At 35.3% G+C, this 16415-nt stretch overlaps 2 protein-coding genes across 2 annotated transcripts; one reads left to right on the top strand and one right to left on the bottom strand.

The window, feature by feature from the left end:
• Positions 1-1383: 1383 nt before the first annotated feature.
• Positions 1384-5611, bottom strand: LOC117099906. Its single transcript, XM_033239427.1, has 3 exons — positions 4816-5611; positions 4185-4257; positions 1384-2455 (listed from the first exon to the last, which is right to left on the bottom strand). Exons 1-3 carry the CDS (start codon positions 5493-5495, stop codon positions 2279-2281), a joined length of 930 nt encoding a protein of 309 aa, XP_033095318.1. The 5' UTR covers positions 5496-5611; the 3' UTR covers positions 1384-2278.
• Positions 5612-5751: 140 nt separating this feature from the next.
• Positions 5752-10970, top strand: LOC117099907 (kinetochore protein mis18-like; the record flags this gene model as incomplete). Its single annotated transcript, XM_033239428.1, is given in 5 exon segments — positions 5752-6091; positions 7193-7259; positions 7989-8111; positions 9074-9170; positions 10832-10970. Coding segments are annotated over 5 exon segments (580 nt in total), but the record flags the coding sequence as incomplete, so codon positions are not given.
• Positions 10971-16415: the final 5445 nt, after the last annotated feature.

Genomic DNA, 16415 nt, shown 5'->3' with positions numbered 1-16415 from the left:
AGATAACACCTTTATTTAAAAAAAAAACAGGTTTTGCATAGACGCAAGTTGATTTAATATATGCTGATTCATCTCATTAATTAAACAATTTTTATTCATTTCGAGCACTGTTATTATATTATTATTATTATTATTATTATTATTATTATTACTATTATTACTACTATTTTCTTTTTAAATTTTTGTTGTTTTATTTTTTTGTTTTATGTATGGGCCTAGATATAGGCTATGTATATATTTAATAATTAGAAATAATTATAATTTAATTATAAAACATATATAATATAATGTTAACAATATTATAGGCTAGGCTAGACATAACCAATTATTGATACCATAATCTATAGGTAAAAACATCCATTTGATAATTAAACAGCAGCTTTTCGAGTGGCAGTGCCGATAGAAAACTGCAGCGTTTTGGCACTGCGGCAGTGCCGATAGAAAATCGGAGCATTTTTCGCACTGCGGCAATAATGCCGATAGAAAATAACAGCTTTTTTCGCACTGTGGCAGTGCCGATAGAAAAAAACAGCAGCTTTTTTGGCACTGCGGCAGTGCCGATAGAAAACTGCAGCTTTTTGGCACTGCGGCAGTGCCGATAGAAAACAGCAGCTTTTTTTCGCACTGCGGCAGTGCCGATAGCCTCAGCCCCGTAAAACACGGTGTAACTTTCAAACGATCGAAAAAGAATGAGGAAGTTGCATGGTTGCGGGGCCGCTTGTCGACTGTTCTATTATTTTCGAGGGGTGTTTCTCGAGGGAGAAAGAATAGGCAATTAGTCGGTTTATCCAGGTAAGTATTCACGAAGTAGACTTTTTTTTTGTCAGACACCAAGAGTGTGTAAAAAGTAAAATTTAAACTGAACATAAAACAGTATAAAAGCAGTGCATAAGGTCTATTCAGTAAAAGTTCGGTTACAGCTCTCAACGTTAAATAAAAAATTCACTTTGGCACTCTGACTCACTTTATCCTAACCCAGCAGCGTAGCTAGGTGTGAAAGAACCCCAGTGCAAGGATAATTGCCAGGCCCATTTGTTGTTATAGGGGGATTCCCTAAAGTTCTCAGAAAAATCATCGTAAGAATTTCTAGTCTTTCCCTCCCCCTTACGCCTTAAAGGCATAGGTTAGTAATAAATATTAATGATAATCGGATTCGTAACTTTAAGAGGGGCATATTCGGTCTCAGTAGCTGTTCTAAACTAATCTAAGAAAATTGGTGGCATGTAAAATTAAACAATTGCTGTGGCTGATCAGGGAAATAGGGGCCAGGGAGGGATTTTCACAGGTGGTGGAGGATGAAAACTGCCTGAGCCCCACTATGGTTGGGGCTGAGGGTCCACATATCAAAACTGGGTCAGGAGAGTATCAACATACAAATAAATCTACAGGTGTCCTTTAAGAATCTTTATTATTTTCAAACCATGGCATGCATATCACAAAACTAATATTAATTATTTTTATATGGATTAGGGTTAGGCCCTAAGTCACCAGGTAGGCAAAGTGCAGCCCGCAGGCCATATGCAGCCTTATGGCAATATTGTTTCTCATGAAAATAAATATTTTATCTTTTGCTAATAACCCCTTGTTTTGACCTGACACGGATTATCTGTAAAAGTACAGTTAAAAGTAAAACTGAGCATACTGTAAAGCAGTAAAGAAACAGTATAATGAATGTTTTAAGCCAGGGACCCGCTGCATTGTACGACCGTCGGCCGAAGAATCCAAGTCCGTTTCCTGTGAGCGTTAGACAACGTGCCGTCACCTGCAGATTGTCAGTGACTGTCTGAACGGATTGCTGTTAAAAACGATCCACTGCGCGTGTATTATGGAGGTGCATTATCCATAGAACTACATCTGGCTTTACTAGCACATTAAAAACATCAAATTTTCATCTTAAAACATCCTAATTTTGCATGGGCATAGTGTTGATTCAAAATTCACAACTATTGTGGGTGCAAATCCGTGAAATCTCCATTGTGTAGCACTTGAAAGACTTACTGTAGGAAGTTTAACTGAGATGCATGATCAGATTAGGCCTACTGGGTACTATCCACTCGATCAAACTAACTGCTCGTATCGACAAGTTTCCTGAGAGAAAGTTTCTTTGGGCTGCTCATCTTGGTTAGTTTTACTAATATAAGTCCAGTGCGATTGCGGTTTTAAAAAATAACTTTTCTAGATGAATATTATTCTATTTCACTGATAAACTCAAATTCAAGGTACTGTATTTCACATTTTTTAAAGTCTAATGAAAATATGTTCCAAAGTTATCAATGATTTAGCTGTTGGCTGGTGCGTTTTTTAGATCAAGTTTTTTCCATCGCCGCAATTTCACACGTATTCGATCTTTACTTGTCTTTTCTGTAGCAATCTTCAGTACAATTACCCGCATAACCGTACCATCTTTTTTGTCTTCTCCATCTCTGATAATGTCGAGGACATCACCTGCCTTTACCTGTAAATAGTGAACCAGGCGATATAGCGTTTCATTTCATTTCAAACAATAAAAATAACAATAGACCTAAAATCAGAGGCAGGATAAACAAACAGGAAACTAATTGCTGTATAAAGTTTCTCTGCCAAATTAAAGTATAAATATTATTAAAATCTGATAAAAAAGCAATTATGGAAATGCAGAATAAATAGGCCTACTATACAAATAATGAATGTTTATAAAGTGCAACGGAAAGAATATTTTCATGAGTTGATGAATGTTTCATTGTTGAATGGAACAATCAATCTTCCAACAAATGAAAATATTTTTTCCATTGCACAAATAAAAAACATTCAATAATATATGTTTTATAATACAAGTGTAAAATAGATTCTTGTTATATTATATTTTCTGAAAAAATCTACCCTTTCTAAACGGAACAGTCCAGCGTCTTCAAATAATCAAAAGATTGTATTAGGTTGATTAAAGTCATATCATATCCTAGGTGCCGTGCAATAGAGCGAAACGAGTGGAACGGATGAAATTAAATTTCCCTGATGAGTGACGAAATGGCGTAAATAACTAATGTCACGTGATACGAAATCCACTAATCAAATGACAAGGATCTATTTAGATGTTTTAATAATATTTGATATTCAGTTCAAGTTGTCTTTTTTTTAACTTGCTAGGTAGTCAATTTCAACAATATGCACAAAATGAAATTGTTTATGTGTGCAGCAACAACAGTGGGTGACAGAAGGGGAATTTCCTACCCTTCCACATCAATTTGGCTTTGGATTCTTTGCAAAATATGTTAACAGCTTCAGCGGCTCATCAACTTTTATTCTTTATCATAGTTTTATTTCTAAAGCCCTGTTCAGACTATCAAATTTTATTTGACAAAAACATGTGACATGCCTAAATATGGTCATGACATCACATTATGACCATATATAGGCACGTCATGACTATATATGGGCATACAACAGTTTTTTGATAGAAAATTTGAATATGGTGGACAGAGCTTTAGGGGATGTCTGTCTGCTGCAATAAGACTGGCTTACAAACACAGAATAAAAAAAAAATCAATAATTATTATTCAGTATGACTTGTATTATGTTACTGAAGTTTAATAAACACCACATCCTTACAAGATATGAAATCCTAATAAACACATTGTACTGGTACTGGCAAAGGGCATTTATAATGAGCCTCTTCCTTGCGGTTATAAAGTGCAGTTCCTTTCCCTGGTTATTGGGTCCACATGTTAAGTGTTGCTGCTGGTAATTAGCGCAGGAGCAGGCAACCCCACCAGGTACCTATTTATACTCCTGGGTGGAGAGAAGCAATGCAGATAAAGTGTCTTGCTCAAGGACACAAGCGAAATGCACAGCGAGGGATTGAAACCCTGATCTCGAGGTTGGGAAACCAAACCGTTCCCGCTACGCCAAACCGCTTCTGTTAAAAAATTGTGTACAGGTATACAGATCAGAACAAAAACAATTTCACTGATTTAGTGATGTTTTACTACACAATTAAGCTTGTTAAAAGCCAATTTAAGGGTCATACTGAAGATTTTGTACAGTACTACTGTAGGGAAATAATTTTTGCAAGAACATGCGCTTGAGCAAAGCATTAGCTTCAGAGGTGGTATATTTTCACAACAAAAACTCATTGTATTTGTAATCACTTATATAATTTTAGTAAATTTAAAGATTCTTTTTTACAAACATTTAATAGCCTTACTCACCATTTTGCTCTTCTTTGAAATTTTCTCATTGTTAACCCGTAATTTGTTTGAAAGAAATGCATCTTCAACTTTTCTGGAAACAAAAGTAAACATTAGGAAAACAGCTTTTTAATATAATAGTGAACTGCAATAATATTTTTGTTATTTTTTTGCCTAATAATAAACAATCTGCTGCATCTTCAACTTCCTTTAAACTTACTGTAAATTTGGTGGCTGACTTTTTAACACTGTTTGATGGCTGATCGGTTAAGTCAGCCCAATTGACACCAACAGGATGTCGACATTACATAAGCCCACAATTATGCAACCAGATGCTACATACTTCTCTTTTAAACCCAAACTAAATATACTGTGTAGCATATTACCCAAGTAGTAATATGTACCAAATAATTACTCAATACCGAAAAAGACAGATTCAGTGAAGAGGAATCAAGGTTCCAAAACATAAGCACGCTTACAAAATGTCCAGATTATGATAAGTTACGGATTACGTAGTGCGTGCCACCTTTAAACAACTCGGCCCATATCAACTCAGGTCACATACAAAATTCAAGGTTGCCTATAAGATGAGGTAGGCCTACTGTACTTGACTTGAGTATTGTAATCTAATTATCTGAAGTCAAAATCTTACTTTCTAGCAATTCCAAGCCCTGCGCTTAGAACGGTATCTAACCGAAGAGAGGGGACAACCTGTACAAGATCTTTCCAGCCTTTTGGCAAAGCATCAACGTCCTCATTATCATCATCTGTATCAAAATATTCCGAATCATCAGAATCCTCTTCATCTGATTCATTATAAGTATCAGGTTGTTTGTTTACTTGCCGTTTTTTTCTTGATGCATAATTTCGTACACAAACATAATGATACGCACTGACGCAACTATTCCTTGTCAAAATACTGTTGCTGGTGTTGTTCAAAATGTGTTGAAGCAGTGCATTGTTGAGGTGGTTATGGCCTATCCTTGTTGTTGGTCTGTTCCACCAGCCACCTTTAAAAGTCTTCTCATATTTGTACAGCATTTTGTTAATATTGTTATCAGCAATTTGTTCACTCGTACAAACTAGAGAATTAGTTTCAACCAAATGACATTCCGTTAGGCTTGCACCTAGGCCTAGCCCTGCTAGGCCCCAGAATGAAGGTTTATCTTGACCTACCACCGCTGGCGCTACCGCTACCGCCACCGCCTGAGTTCTTCTTGGCTGCCTGGGTGAAGAAAGACAGAGTCTCCAGAGAGAGAAGTTAGAAACTTGATTATAAAAAGAGCGCGAACGCAAGCACAGTTTCATAAACTTCAAATTTAATAGAACCATTATTTACTAAATCAAAATATGGATTTTAAGCCTAGTTCTAACATTCAAGAATTTCAGGTACATGTACGCCTTGGCACGGCGAGCAAGAAGCGCAACCAAGTGACCTCACAGATCAATGGTGGATCCAGGTCAGTGATTAAAAATTAAAATAATTTTAAATGCTGGTTATGAATTTTTATGCCATTTATGCAGTGATTTTGGTGTGGTGATAGATCGTATAAGCTGAATAGTTTTTTTACTCAAAAGATATATTGAAAATATTACAATGCAAATTTTAAAAAAATTGTTTTATTTCGTTTAAAATCGAGATGATGATCATGTTGCAAAGGGAAATTCCCTAATCGCACGTTAGAGGTCAAAGTTTACAATTATAATAACGTGAACTGTACCATTTTAACCCGGGAAATTTTGACACTAGAAGAAACAAAATAAGAAATTTGTCATGGCATCTGTAGATTTGCAAAACAAAACTGATGAAGACGACACAGAACCAGATTATCCGATAGTTTTACAATGTTTAAAATGCGGAAATATACTTGGTGACTCTGTTTCCTGGGTGTGTGGAAACAAAGATCTTAAAACAGTAACTCTGCGGCGTAAGTAGGCGTCGTCATTATATTGATTGAATGAGTAGGCCTGGCCGAGGTTAGGTAGGTAGGAGGACGAACAGACAAGAAAGTAAAAAGGGAGGAGGTCTGTTGGGCCTAGCAGTTACTTAACGTAGCCTAATTACTTGGGCTGTGTCGTGAATAGTGCATGGAGTTATAATTATTTTGAGTGTCAGCAGTGAATGAAGGCTAGGCCTAGCTCGGCCTATTAACTACTACAAGCTGCTTGTAATTAAATTTAAAATTTAATTTAAAATTTAAATTATGAAAAAAAAATGGAGAAAAGAAAATTTTATTCAAACAAATTTGAGTCTGAGGAGAGTGCCTGCCATCGCATCTTACAAGGTGGTGCTTGATCGCATCTTACAAGGTGGTGCTTGTAACAAGCACCACCTTGTAAGATGCGATGGCAGGCACTCTCCTCAGACTCAAATTTGTTTGAATAAAATTTTCTTTTCTCCATTTTTTTTTCATAATTTAAATTTTTAACAAATTTAGGAGGCCCAGAGGGCCAGACCTGCTCCTGTGGAAGTCCGTCACTAAACTGAATAATGAGCTTTCTTAATGTTAAACATTATTTATTTTCCTACACATCATTGTGGTACCATATCGGCTCTGACTTTGGCCAATGATTGATAATGAAGCAGTGTCTGAAAACGTGCTCAAATATTATAAATTTGCGAGAGTTGGGCTATTTCCTGGGTGATTTTTCCTTGCTTGCAGAAGTGTGGGAAGTTGTCCCTATTTCCAGGAGACTGGTGTGTGCTGGAGACTTGGGTGGGACCCCTGTATCTCTTGCGCAAACATTTAGGTCTAGAATATTAAGGGCTGATTTCCATGCAAATTTTGCAGAATATTAGGCTTTCTAAATATTCAGAAAATAGTTATAATTCTGTGCATCTATTTTCTGAGCAATTTTTCACTCAACAGCACTGATGAAATGCATTTATAGGCAGACCTTCCTTTTGTAAAATCTTTATCAAGAGTCTATAAATAGTTATATAAGATAGTAAATAACAGTGCTTTAAGTTAAGTAATATACTCTCTTTAAACATTTAAAATGTCATTGTTTTTTTGTTTAATTTGCAGGTGTCACAAATGTAGTAGACAGTCATCAATGCTTAGTTACATCAGAGAAAGGAATAGATATTGGAAGGTACAGTTAACATTGTAATTCCTTCTTTATACATGTATTAGGTACAGTTCAGTAAACAGACATCTATAGGTTTCTGTCACTGTTTTAAAAATAATAATTGGTCAATCTTAATTGATCTCATTTGCTAAAAGCCTCAATGGACTAATTAAGAATCTGGAATAATGTAATTTAGAATGATGTGTTTTGAGTAGTTGTTTGAATGTAGTGATGTTAGTTTCTTGTCGATGGTTGGTGAATTGTTCCAAAGGGCAACTAAAACACACAGAATCTATGATAGGCTTCCATAAAAGTTTTTTTTTTTTTTTTTTTTTATTTATTTGCATGATAGGGGCCTACATACTGTACATCACAGTGAACAAAAAAATTAAACATAATTTGGCAGAATTACAAGTTAATATAATGTAAAATAAGACTTCTATAAAACTGATTTTGTTACATATGTAAATTTTCTATCTTGCACTGTGAACTCAGCGTAACGTACTGTACGGAGTTAACGGGTTAAGCTTGGTTTCCATACAGTTGATACACGCTATCGGCAACAGCTTTTGGTGATTGGTCAGTCGAATCGGGGAGCCTTTCCCATTGATTTGGAGACCGCCACACATTACAACAATTACACTGAAAACACTGTAGAACACTGTTAGCGATTGTATGGAAACCAGTCTTCACTGTATGAGACTGAGACTTACAAAACACAGTACATATGTTCGTTTTTACTCCTGCTTGCAGTACATATAGAGAACTATACTGTGTTATGTGTGATGAGATACTGGGCCGGGTTTATCAAACGACACCAAGGCATTTGGACAATTTAAGAGATGTGTTCACGCTGGATATTCCCAAAATACAGAGGTAATGATAATACCGTCATAGTCTGTGGCGTATCTAGGAGAGAGCATGGAGGCGCATACTCCCTTTAAAAAGAATTGCAACAACCAGTGGCCCCCAACTGAAAAATTTCAAAAGCAAAAAACACCACAATCACCTTATATCAATATCACCTTTACGAGCTACTGCTCCCTCACTTAGGCATCGTGCCCCCACTTCACCTTTGTCCCCAAGCTTTACAAGTACTCTCCAGATGTGTATAAGAGACAGTTCATAGGTATGCCACTGATTATAATACAAGTATCTACAGTAGTGTGTCCATTCTTTTGAAACATAATTTAATAATTTTATAATTGTTACATGTAACAGGAACTGACCTCTGTACAAACAAACAAATACAAATGATACAAACCTCATACAAACAATGAATGTACAATAGTGGTGATATCAATAACGGGTTGAGGAGAATAACAGTGACAAGAGTGTGACAGCAAAACTGGTAGTGGGGATGATCATGATGATAAACTATTATTATCATCATCATCATTAATCATCATTTTCATCATCATTATTATTATTGCATTTTTATTATTGTTTACAATAGTTATTGTTATTATTATTAGAAACTTTTTTTAAATTGTATTTTTATTGAATAATGCTATTACAGTATGTGTAATAAACTGTTTTTTATCTTCAATATTAATATATCAAACTAAACACATCTAAACTAAATGCATTTTACGTGGCTACCCTTGGGTATAAAGTTTTAAATCACAAACCTGTAGAACAAATAGATATCTCAATTCATTCGTACCACCCATTAGAATTCTTAGTCAATATCAAATAAGTTTTAGGACCTAATTATAATTATATTGCTGTTGTTTTGTATTAATCCTGCACTTTGCTTTTGTGATGTGATGTACTAACTGATTTTCCGAAACGACAGAAATAAAGAATCTTGAATCTTAATCTTGAATGTTTGTTAGCTATCAAGTTGGAAGTGGAGAGCAGGTGGGAGATTTTGATACCGGTGATATGCTTGACATGCCATCATCTAGAGCTTTACAAGATGATCTCTTTAAGGTTTGTGTCATCTCTTATTAAATATTGAATTATTAAGGATACAGGAGAATCATTAATCTCCCAATTGGAGACATTCTTTTATTTATGGGTCTGCTGAAGGCATTGACCGAAGAGCCTCACTGCTGTCCTTTCTTGTTTTTGTTCTTGTTGCTAGAATTTTAAAAGCGTCCACAGACGTGCAGAAAATTTAGTCACATAAATGAAGGTGAAATTCAACAAACGTTCATCGCCCTCTTTTTAAGTTGGACCCCAGGGTTCCCTCTACACCTACAAATCAAAACAGGGGTTTTAGCAAGGACTGTACATTACTGCCATTATTGTACCACTAATACAGCATGTCGCATGGATAGCGCGGTCGGTTAGGGATGTGTTCTAAAAAACCTAAGGTCATGAGTTTGAATCATGCAATTTTAAGATATAACTTTGTACAAATGAACATTCTAAATAATAATTTTTTTTGTACAAATAAGCATTCTAATTATTTAAAAATTTATATCGTATAAGCTCTTCCAAAAAACCCAATATAACAACTTGCGCCTGTACCGTATTTAAGCATAGAGGAACGCAAGGACCGGTGAGCGGTCGCTCCTGTTTAGTCTAGATTACCCCCTCAACACTCATTTTGTAGGAGTAAAGGGAGGAGCATCGCTTATGCCGCCTACTTCTCATGGGAGGTTTATTCTACCAGAATTAAAACCCAATGCTGGCCAGGTTTGAATCAAGGTCATCAGCACAAGAAGCTTAAACAATACCTCTTGAAGGATGAAATAAAGTTTTCTGTATCTGTATTGGAGGGGAGTTGTATTTGATGGATTTTTACTATTTATTATGATAATATCAATATAAGGTTTGCAAGTACTCTCCCCCCTCCAGATATGGTATCTAAATTGGTCCAGATCCTGTACCCATATATCAAGCCTTACCCTTACATGGCACAATTATCACCACATTATGTTGAATACTGCCCTCTTTTGGTAGTGTGTGCTTTTCTTAATTTGGTAGGAAATTAATGTTTATAAGATTGTATACAATTTTAAAAGCTTTATCCACACTTTCACAACAAATTTGTTTTAATTGCCCATATATGGGTATGGTGATGTCACACCACATCCAAAGAAGGGTATGATGATGTCATATCATGCCCATGTGGGCATATCACATGTATTTGTCACATTGACGTATTTTTTGTTGAATCACATTCTCAATTAAGATTTCCTCCTGCCTCAAACCTCTATCTCTCTTAGAAATCACCAACAATCAACCTTCTTACTGCCTCCTTGTAGAACCGATCATTTCAAATATTAATTTCTTCCATATGCACATAGGACGAGACATTTTTTATATGTTTAGCGAACCCGCCGCCCACCAAAAACGAGAATTTTGAATAAAATTAAACTTTTATACTTTTATTTTTGTCTAACTACTGCACCTGCCACCACGACAAAATAGATATTTCAGAAAAAAGTAAAAGGTTTTTTTTTCTATATATTTATATGTGTATATTCGTGAATGTAAATGTAATGTTTCTTGTATTAAGCAGATGATAATACTTAATAGCCCAATCCGACTTTTGGAGCAAATAAATATTAAATTGAATATTATTTAAATTGAAAATTGAATTGATAGTGTGGATTCAGCTTTATTTGTTTCATTTGTATTAGATTAAAGCTACAGTTTGTGCCTTGAACGAACGACTTGTCAACTTGGAGGATGCTCTGAAATGTCATGATCCGGAAGAAATAATGGATGAAGAAGAGAACCAAGAAATCCTAAATGAAAAGGAGGACGAGTTGAATGAGGCGGATGATGAGGGAGAACATAGACTTAATCATATGGAGCATCTCCTGGATAAAAACAATGCAGGAAGTGCGAACTCTTCAAGTGACTCTGCATCCATTGTTAGTGATGTTTATGATAGAAATAGAATTGGAAACAAACAACCATTTCCCAATGACAATCAGCATAGAGTTAAGAGAAAGCGAACAAGATGAAGTTGACCTACAGTATCTTCATTGTAATCGTATTCCTTTCACTGCTCTAGATATGACTCAGAATGAACAGATTAAAACACATTTTTCTATTTAGTAAACATAGAACTGCTGTTTCTATTTACGTGCATGTTGTTTGTAAGTCTATTAATAATAAACAAAACTATACATTTATCTGTTTACCATAGTTGCTTTTATGCTTGTTTATTATCTTTGTCTCTTATATAACTGACTTTACCTGAGGCAATGAGGAAAGACTATGTTCTGTTTTACACGCATAGTAAGTTTAGTTTTTCTCTGGTTTTGTTATTTGCACACCATAATGTATTGGAATAAACACCCTGCTTTGAATAAACGCGTTCATTGAATAAACGCTCCCTCTAGAGCCTCATTTTGAAATAAACGCCTCCCTCGAACAAACACTGCCTAAATGATTGTAAAGAATTTTAATCAAAGCAACCTCATTTTCAACACAGTCTATTAATGTTCCACTCCAGTAGAATTACATTTTTTCTAACCTTGTTGGGATCAATAAGTCTTCATGATCAGACATTAACGCATTTGACAGTAATTGTGTTGTAGTCCCACATTTTTTTACAGTCAAATTAAGGGGCGTTTATTTGAGTATCCATTTTATAAATAAACATATCTCGAATAAACGCCTCCCTCTAGTAGTCTCCCACTCAAAAACTCTTCTCAATAATAAACGCCCGTGGCGTTTATACGAATAATACGGTATATTAGTTTGTATCAGCTGTTGGGGAAAACCATTTGACCACCGTCTCAGTTGTAATTCTGAGGCAGCGATTCACAACACACGGCTCTAATATGTTGAAACCTATTAAATGTTTAAACCCAGCTTATGTGTAATGTCTGTCGAAAACTCTGAAAAACCTCGAAAATTAAATTGATGTTCATAGCACAACAGATCAAATTAGTAACTAATTTCCAACCAGAACAGATTTATAGAGTTTTACCACAAACATCCTAAAATTGATTTTAATTTTCTATACAAAAGAACGTATAGTTATGTATTATTTAATTGTCCGTTAATTCATCCAAATATTTAATTGTGATCTAAATTATGCAAACAAGCCAGGCGTGGTTCGTATAAATAGACAAGGCTTATCACTCAGCTTAACATATTACCTAATTAGGCCGGGTTTAATGTTCCTACACTCTTGGTAAAAATGAAATGATTTAGTGTTTTGTCTTTAATTGTTGACAGCATTAACGGTTACAAATTTTGATTTGCTTTCAACAATTAGGATGCTGACTCGGGTCAAATTATGATTTCATTTTTTGATGAATTTGTTCACATGGAAGTTCCAATGATTCAAAATGTTATGGCGAAAAACTAAATACAAAGACACAACAATGACAGGCCACTAAATCCAAATGTCGTATCGTCCATCAATTAGCAATATTCATAAATCTTCGTCAAAATACATGGCATAGACCTACAAAAAAAAATGTTGTTCGCAAGTGGCAATTACGCGTGTAATAATATCTTTACGCACTATTTGCCATTCGACTTGACGACTTGTCAAGATAATCTATGTTGTCGATACGACATCATGTACATATGTCGACATGTCGAGATCAACTATCTTGCCAAGACGACATACAATTTGTATTATGTCGACTTGTCAAGATAATCTATCTTGCCATGACAACATAACATTTTTACTATGACGACTTGGCAAGATAAATTGTGTCGCCATGACAACATAACATCTTTACCATGTCGACTTGACAAGATATTCTATCTCGCCGTGACAACATAACATTTTTACTATATCGACTTGGACAATATAATCTATCTCGCTATGACAACATACAATTTGTATTATGTCGACTTGTCAAGATAATCTATCTCGCCATGACAACATATAATTTTTATTATGTCGACTTGTCAAGATAATCTATCTCGTCATGACAACATAACATTTTTAGTATGTCGTCTTGGCAAAATAGTTGATTTCGACATAACATAAATTATCTTGACAAGTCGTCTAGACGAATGGCAATTAGTGCTTCCGTAATAATTCAATTCTGCTTTGTTGGTTTTAAGTTGTGTAAGCAAAGGCGCTTGGACTAGCTGGAGCCCAGAGCGGTAACCTGGAATTATATAGCTATATAACCAGGATATAATTGGCTAGTCATTAGTCAATTTTTGAACAGAGGTCAAGGCGAGAGGTCAACGCGAGACTTCCCTCCTTTTAGCTAGGCTTAGCCTAGGCTCGAAGAGTCAACTAAGCCCGGCCTTACATGTACGAAGTCCCTCGTGGCAGGCCTACTCTGGGCACGTACTATGAGGCCAAACCTGGCCCCAATTTCGGAATATACGATGCTCCGCTGTTTGTCGTCTCTGTACGATACGATACGATTTATTGGGTTCACTTTTAGATCAGTGGCACCCATCACTTAGATGGTGCACCCATTAACAATATAAAATATAAGCAAAGGAAAGCAAAAGACAGTTCAAAAACAACAAACAGATAAATAGCATAACAAAAACAAAACCAAGCAATTTACAGTAAAGTTTTCCCTTATTTGTATATCTAAAAAATTCTTACTAAAATTTTGTAAGTAAACTGAATGGAACACACTGAGCAGCACAAAAAACCCGTACTTGGAGGTCGTGTGAAATTACCGGATTATGTTTTTATTTTATTTATTTATTAATTTTCTTTTTCTACGGACCAGGGCAGAATCAAAGTCAAATTCAGTATAATATTACAGGTCCTTGTACAGCTCACTGCGTTTCATCCAAGCAATATAAAGGTACGGGCTGACCAAGCCGTCGTTACAGGCTGGGTAATAAAGAGAAAAGAAAGAGGGAGGGGAAGAGGAAAAGAAAAGGAAAGAAAAATTAAAAGAGAAGAGAAAAATAAAGGCAAGAATAAAAGGGAAGATATCATAATGACCAGACTCACAACATCCTGCAACCCCTTCTCCACTTAAAAAAACTGTCATAACTCCTTTGATCTATGTTGCCCGATGGCGTAACCACTGGGGGACAAGGGGAAAACATCTATCTTTGAAAAATCTTCCCCACCCCTTTATAAATGCCCTTTTCAACCCCTGAAAGTGCCTAAAAACCTCAAATTTCGCATTTCTTGTTAACATGGCCCAATTTCCTTTAAAAGTTACACATTTCAGGAAGTTTTGATCAATTCCAATTAGAATGAAAAACACCGGGGGACAAGGAGAAAATATCCATCTTTGAAAAATCTTTCCCCACCTCTTGACAAATGCAAACTCTGAAAGTGCCTAAAATTCTCAAAATCTTTGCGCGCATTTCTTGTTACGGTAGGCAAATTTCCTCTATAAATTGCACGTTTTAGGGAGTTCTCATTAATTCCGACGAAATTGGAATTTAAAAAACCCAAAAATATTATACGCGCTTCGCGCGCATTTTTTAGGTCTTTTTTAGGTTTACACATTTAAGTTATTTAAACACATAATAGTCCCAAACTCAGGAAAGACAAATTTAAGATAGATCGTTTTAACCTAAAAGAAGGGCCACAATGTGTATTGATGGTGAAAGAATAATATTCTATTATGTTTGTAATAAATAAAACCATAATGAAAATGCTTATATTTAGTTTCAAACACACGTGTGTGGCCTATATTATAAATAAGATAAGCCCTATGTCGTATTGTTTTCTATATGGGGAGAGGGGTGGGGTGGGTATAGTAAATTACTAACCGGAAAAATAAATACCCACTCTGACACAAGACCCCTGTTACGCGCCTGGTGTTAGCGCCAATGTGTGCCCTCGTGCGGACAGGGGATGTGCCCCCTCCCTCTGAAGCTGTGAACCTTGTTTTTGCAAAATAAATTGATGCAATTTGCCAATATAGGCCTAATTAATAAATTCCTCATCAACCGATATACCGGTAACCTTAAACATTCTTGGAATTAACATAACATTACTGATGTCGTACACACCATTCAGTGTGAAATGTGGCTCTCTTTGCACACCTAACATCTAAGAAACGAAGAGCTTAGATTGGTACCAGATAAAATAATTTTGTTATCAACATTAATAACATTATGCTAATTTGCATCTTTGTAAGCGCATAAGACAGTGGAAATTATTTCTGTGACAGTCTTTTGAAGTGTGGAAAGCTCCATTTTATCTCATACATAGTAAAATATTGGGGGGATGATACAATGGACCATCTCCCCCTTGTCAAAAGTCAAATATTGGGGGGATATATCCCCCATCCCCACCGGGATCTACGCCTATGAAACTTGCATCATTGTAATCAGTGTCAACCAAATTGTATTTAAGGGGAAATTCATTATGGATAGACAGGTCATCAAAGAAAAGATAGTGTCTAAAATTTGCTAAACTTGAAGTAAACATATCCCAAAATATATCAAGGTTGTATTCATTAAGTTCATTTTTAAGTTCCTGGAAAATTGTATCTCTAATATTGTTAAATTTACAGCATTCAAAAACAACTGTTTCTTTACAACCACTTTTACATAATTTGCAAAGACCTGTGTTTACAGTTGACCAGGCTTCTTTGCGACCTTCTAAATCAAGCGAGTTTGATCGAGCTTTAAATTTAAGAGCCACTTCTGAAAAGTTACATTTGTCAAGGAGGTATAACTCAAAATTTGGTTCAGATTTATATCTGATGTAGTTATTAAGTGACGACTTCCTTTGAGCATGATCAAACCAGTTTGATTTATCATATTATTCATTTCTTAAAAATCTTTAGTCAGTGTATATGTTAAGTTAAGAGTGAAACTATCTAATAAATTACAATTACTGAGACTATTCGTAATATTATTTAACCATTGCCATTTTTGAAACATCATAAACTTGAAATATAGCTTGAAAAAGTAATCTTGGCCACCTATGATCTTCCATGTTTTTAAGTCTATTAACGTATGTAATTCTAATGTTTGTCTGGATGGATTCTATAGAATTCCATCCTATATCACTATAAAGGGCCTCCTAAGCAACATTTCTTGGGGATTTTAGTAAAAAATCTCGCCATTTGGTATTGAAGGTTTTCAATACGGTCAATGGATGTTTTACTGTTGGTAAACCAGACACTACATGCATAGTTGACTGTGGGAAGACCGATTGTCTTCCAAAGTAGGTCACCATAAAAATTCTATTAAAATCTTCTTGTTCCTTAATTATTGATCTTACATAGGCAATAATTCTATTTCCTTTTTTGATGGCTTCATCAATATGGTAGTTATCTAATACAAATCTAGAGATAAACA

Source organism: Anneissia japonica, unplaced genomic scaffold (assembly GCF_011630105.1).
Source record: "Anneissia japonica isolate Jap-2015-1 unplaced genomic scaffold, ASM1163010v1 scaffold21998_len63208_cov123, whole genome shotgun sequence".
NCBI lineage: Eukaryota > Metazoa > Echinodermata > Crinoidea > Comatulida > Comatulidae > Anneissia > Anneissia japonica.
The sequence above is the reverse complement of the archived record's forward strand: the minus strand, read 5'-3'. Positions and strand labels throughout refer to the sequence as shown.

Bases quoted from the DNA above. Each gene is read 5' to 3' on its own strand.
- LOC117099906 (XM_033239427.1), bottom strand. From the start codon at position 5,495: ATGGTTCTATTAAATTTGAAGTTTATGAAACTGTGCTTGCGTTCGCGC. The intron at 4,258-4,815 runs GTAAGATTTTGA...TTTTGTTTCCAG, and splicing joins GGGCTTGGAATTGCTAGAAA to AAAAGTTGAAGATGCATTTC. The intron at 2,456-4,184 runs GTGAGTAAGGCT...CACTATTTACAG, and splicing joins TTTCAAAGAAGAGCAAAATG to GTAAAGGCAGGTGATGTCCT.